Source organism: Trichechus manatus, unplaced genomic scaffold (assembly GCF_000243295.1).
Source record: "Trichechus manatus latirostris isolate Lorelei unplaced genomic scaffold, TriManLat1.0 scaffold00317, whole genome shotgun sequence".
Classification (NCBI taxonomy): domain Eukaryota; kingdom Metazoa; phylum Chordata; class Mammalia; order Sirenia; family Trichechidae; genus Trichechus; species Trichechus manatus.
The window spans coordinates 1,008,337-1,012,230 of record NW_004444253.1 but is presented as its reverse complement, the minus strand read 5'-3'; the positions used below and the strand labels follow the sequence as shown (position 1 = coordinate 1,012,230).

General features: G+C 64.1%; 1 protein-coding gene across 1 annotated transcript in view; it reads left to right on the top strand.

Annotated features, from left to right (window-relative positions):
* The first annotated feature begins 776 nt into the window (after window positions 1-776).
* Window positions 777-3,894, top strand: part of UAP1L1 (UDP-N-acetylglucosamine pyrophosphorylase 1 like 1) — a 3,991-nt gene continuing 873 nt past the window's right edge. The window contains exons 1-6 of the mRNA XM_023725500.1: window positions 777-907; window positions 1,147-1,322; window positions 1,568-1,740; window positions 1,817-2,010; window positions 2,491-2,631; window positions 3,134-3,319. Coding sequence (XP_023581268.1) covers window positions 792-907; window positions 1,147-1,322; window positions 1,568-1,740; window positions 1,817-2,010; window positions 2,491-2,631; window positions 3,134-3,319 — 986 coding nt within the window. The 5' untranslated portion in view covers window positions 777-791. The remainder of the gene's footprint in view (window positions 908-1,146; window positions 1,323-1,567; window positions 1,741-1,816; window positions 2,011-2,490; window positions 2,632-3,133; window positions 3,320-3,894) is intronic.

Below are 3,894 nucleotides of genomic sequence, written 5' to 3'. Positions count from 1 at the left end.
CGCGCGCCTGCGGCCGCTGCCGCCCGAATGTGTGGGCAGCGCGAGCCGCAGCGACCCCGACGCGCGGCGGCGCTGGGAGGACGAAGGTAGGCGCGCGCCGTCTGGAAGTGGGTCGTGTTCCCCAAAGCTGGGGTTGACCCCAAGCTGGGGAGTGGGGGGCGAGGAAGGGACGGAGGCTTGGTTTGTAAAAGTTTGCTTGACTGCGTTGCTTTGTGAAGTCGCCTCCCAAGCATCCACAAGTGCCAGCCCGCGAGTGTGTGTGGCGCCTCCAAACGCAGCCACCCGGGCCACGTTCTCCTGGGGAGCTATGGGCGTGCACACCTAGGTGGCAGCTTCGGCCCCCAGGAATCTCGACGGCACACACGCGTCCTTTCATACCGCGCGGGCGCACTGCGTTCCTGGCCTCTTTGCCTGGTGGTAAGGCAGGTGCTCCAGGTGCTCATGGAGGGGAGCCTAGCCAGGGGCCGCCATCCAGGCCCTTCCCAGACCTGCCAGTGTGCCCTCTGAAGGTCCAGGTGGGGAACCATCCCGGAAGGACGGCCTCAGCACCTCCTGAAGGGTCAGGGAGAGGTCAGGTTGGGGCGGGCCCTGGCCCGGATAAGATCAGAATGTTGGGAGCTGGTCTTTAACTAGAAATCAACCCCAGGCGCAGATGCTGTAAAGAGAAGGCGTGGCCTCCCCTCATGGTGTCCCTGTTCCTAGGTTTCCGCCAGATCGCCCAGAACAAGGTGGCCGTCCTTCTGCTGGCGGGTGGGCAGGGCACGCGCCTGGGTGTGACCTACCCCAAGGGGATGTATTGTGTGGGGCTGCCCAGCCAGAAGACCCTGTACCAGCTGCAGGCTGAGCGGATTCGGCGTGTGGAGCAGCTGGCCAGCAAGCGCCACGGGACCCGCTGCACGGTGCCTTGGTGCGCCCTACCTGTGCTGCCTCAGCCCACGCCCCATGGAGCCCCAGCCCTGCCCCACACCACGATCTGAGTCCCGATCTCACACACAGCTCTGGACAGAGCCTCACGCTCACCAAGACTTAGTCCCAGCCCTGACCGCCCTGCACAGGGACTGTACCCCAATGCCAGCCTCACCCCAGCCCTATTTGCCTGCGGGACTCCCAGCCTGACTCAGTGGCTCAGCCTTCACCCACCCACAGGTACATCATGACAAGCGAGTTCACTCTGGGGCCCACGGCCGAGTTCTTCAAGAAGCACAACTTCTTCCACCTGGACCCCGCCAACGTGGTCATGTTTGAGCAGCGCATGCTGCCTGCAGTGACCTTCGACGGCCAGGCCATCCTGGAGCGGAAAGACAAGGTCGCCATGGCCCCAGGTACAGCCCAGGGACAGGGGAGGACCAGCAGTCTAGAAGGTGGAGCTCATGCTGGGGGGTCTGGAGGCCTGGGCCCAAGACCTGTGCGTGCTCTGGGAGGCTGTGTGGCCTTGGGGGGTCGTGTCCTCTCTGGGCCTTAATTCCCCGTGGTGAGTTGACAGCTCCAGGGCTGTGTGGCAACCGTGTGCTGCTTCTCTCGTTTCTGGAGCCACAGCTGCCAGGCCCCACTTCTTCCCCCTCTGCAGATGGCAACGGGGGCCTGTACTGTGCCCTTTCGGACCACCAGGTCCTGGAGGACATGGCGTGCCGTGGCGTGGAGTTTGTGCACGTGTACTGCGTGGACAACATCCTAGTGCGGCTTGCTGATCCCCTCTTCATTGGCTTCTGTGTGCTGCAGGGTGCGGACTGCGGTGCCAAGGCGAGTTGCACCCCCATGCCCCCCCAGCCTCAGCCCCGGCCAGCCCTTTGAGCCCACCATCCCGTCCTGGCTGCAGGTGGTGGAAAAGGCATACCCCGAGGAGCCCGTGGGCGTGGTGTGCCAGGTGGACGGCATGCCGCAGGTGGTGGAGTACAGCGAGATCAGCCCAGAGACAGCGCAGCTGCGGGCGCCTGACGGGAGTCTGCTCTACGGCGCGGGCAACATCTGCAACCATTTCTTCACCCGAGACTTCCTCCACGCTGTCATCCAGTGAGTGGCCCAGGGGGCCGGCAGTGTGGCCAGCGCTGGCCAGGGCTGCTGGTGGGGCCAGACCCGGCTAAGTGCCCGGGCCAGGTAGACACAGGGCCACTGACTGGAAGTGGCCTGTCCCAGGCAGGCAGGTGTTGGGGGAGCGGGCTGGTGGGTCAGCTGTAGAAGGATTCCTGTACTTGACAAGCCAGAGACTCTGGAGAACCACCGTGAGCTGGGCTTCCTCGCTCTGGCTTGGGCCCCGCTGCCCACAGGCACCGCGTCCACCCCCGTGCCTTGCCTGTTTGTGTGGGCGCTCTGGGTCTGGGGTGAGGGAAGGAGGCGTGGCCTGTCCTGCTGCCCACTCCCGAGACCTGTGGGCCGTAGTTTCCCCACCCCACTGGGCGCACTCTGAGAGGTGAGTCATCCTGAGCATGTCCCATCTGAGCTGCATCTTTTTCTCCCCATGTCCCTCCGTCCTCTGCCCTCCCCGGCACCCAGGGAATTTGAGCCCTTGCTGAAGCCGCACGTGGCTATCAAGAAGGTTCCTTACATGGACGAGGAGGGGAACCTGGTGAAGCCATTGAAACCCAACGGGGTCAAAATGGAGAAGTTTGTGTTTGATGTGTTCCCGTTTGCTAAGTTAGTGGCAGAAGCATTTGTTTCTTTTTCTTCCCCTGCCTGCTTTGGGGTGGGCTCTCAAGCTCTGTGAGGCAGGTTGGGGGCTGGTGCCATGGAAGGGCCCCTTTCCTGGAGGGAGCCAGAGAACACTATTGCCCCTAAGAGGAAGCAGCCCTCCAGGGTGGGGGCATGGGGAACACCTGGGGCCGTTGAGGTCTTTGGACTTTGGGGGCCCCCAGTGCCGCCTCCTGCTTCCTCCATCTGCCCGTCACCCAGAGGTAGGAGGTGGTCTCCAAGCCAGGTTGCTCCCAGGGTACTGGATCCTCCCTCTAGGGCTCCAGGACCAGGGTGTTGGGCTGGAAGGGAGCACCCTGCCTTCATGGTGACTGCCCCCGCCCGCCCCCAGGTCTCAGGAGCAAGGAGGCCACTTTGAAGGACCGATGCCCTGCCCTGCCCCGCCCCTCCGAGCTCTCAGTCTCTGCGCAGCACCTCTGTAGACACCGTAATTCCCTCTCCCCCACAGGAATTTCGTTGCCTTTGAAGTGCTGCGGGAGGAGGAGTTTTCCCCGCTGAAGAACGCGGACCCTGCTGACAGGGACAGCCCCTCCACCGCCCGGCGGGCCCTGCTGGCGCAGCACTACCGCTGGGCACTGCAGGCGGGTGCCCGCTTCCTGGACACCCATGGGGCCTTGCTCCCCACGTCGCCTGGGTAAGTCCCTCGGGTACGGCCATGGGGGTCAGGGCCCACCCCCCAACCCAGGGCTCTGCCGGCTCTGCCGCCGGCCTAGCTGGGGAGTAGGCTTCTGCTGTGGCCCCAGTCAGCACAGCCTCTCAGGCTGAATCCTTGGGGTCTGTGCAGGGCGCCAGGGAAGGCGGGGGCTAAGCCCTCACTCCCTCGTTCACGAGCCTGGAAACCGAGAGCAGGGCATGACTTTCAGAAGACAGTGGGCAGTCTGCTCTTCAGGGCGAGTGGAGGAGAGGACATTACTTCTTCGTCTCTGCGTGTCTGGGGCCACCGTGTATACCGCGGTGCCTTGGCTCTGCGAAGGACGCTTTAGGGGTGTTTTCTGGCCCAACTCAGGGACTGTCACTTAGACTGGAGGCAGGCTGGCTCTGGGCTCTGCAGCCAGAGGAGGAAAGAGGCTGGGAGGTGGGATCTGCTGCTCAGCCCCTGGCAGGGCTCTGTGGAGGGGTGGGGAGAACCCTGTGGCCAGACCTGTGAGTGAGTGCTCAGCTCCAGGCAGGGCTGTGTGGAGGGGGGTGGGGAGAACCCTGTGGCCAGAC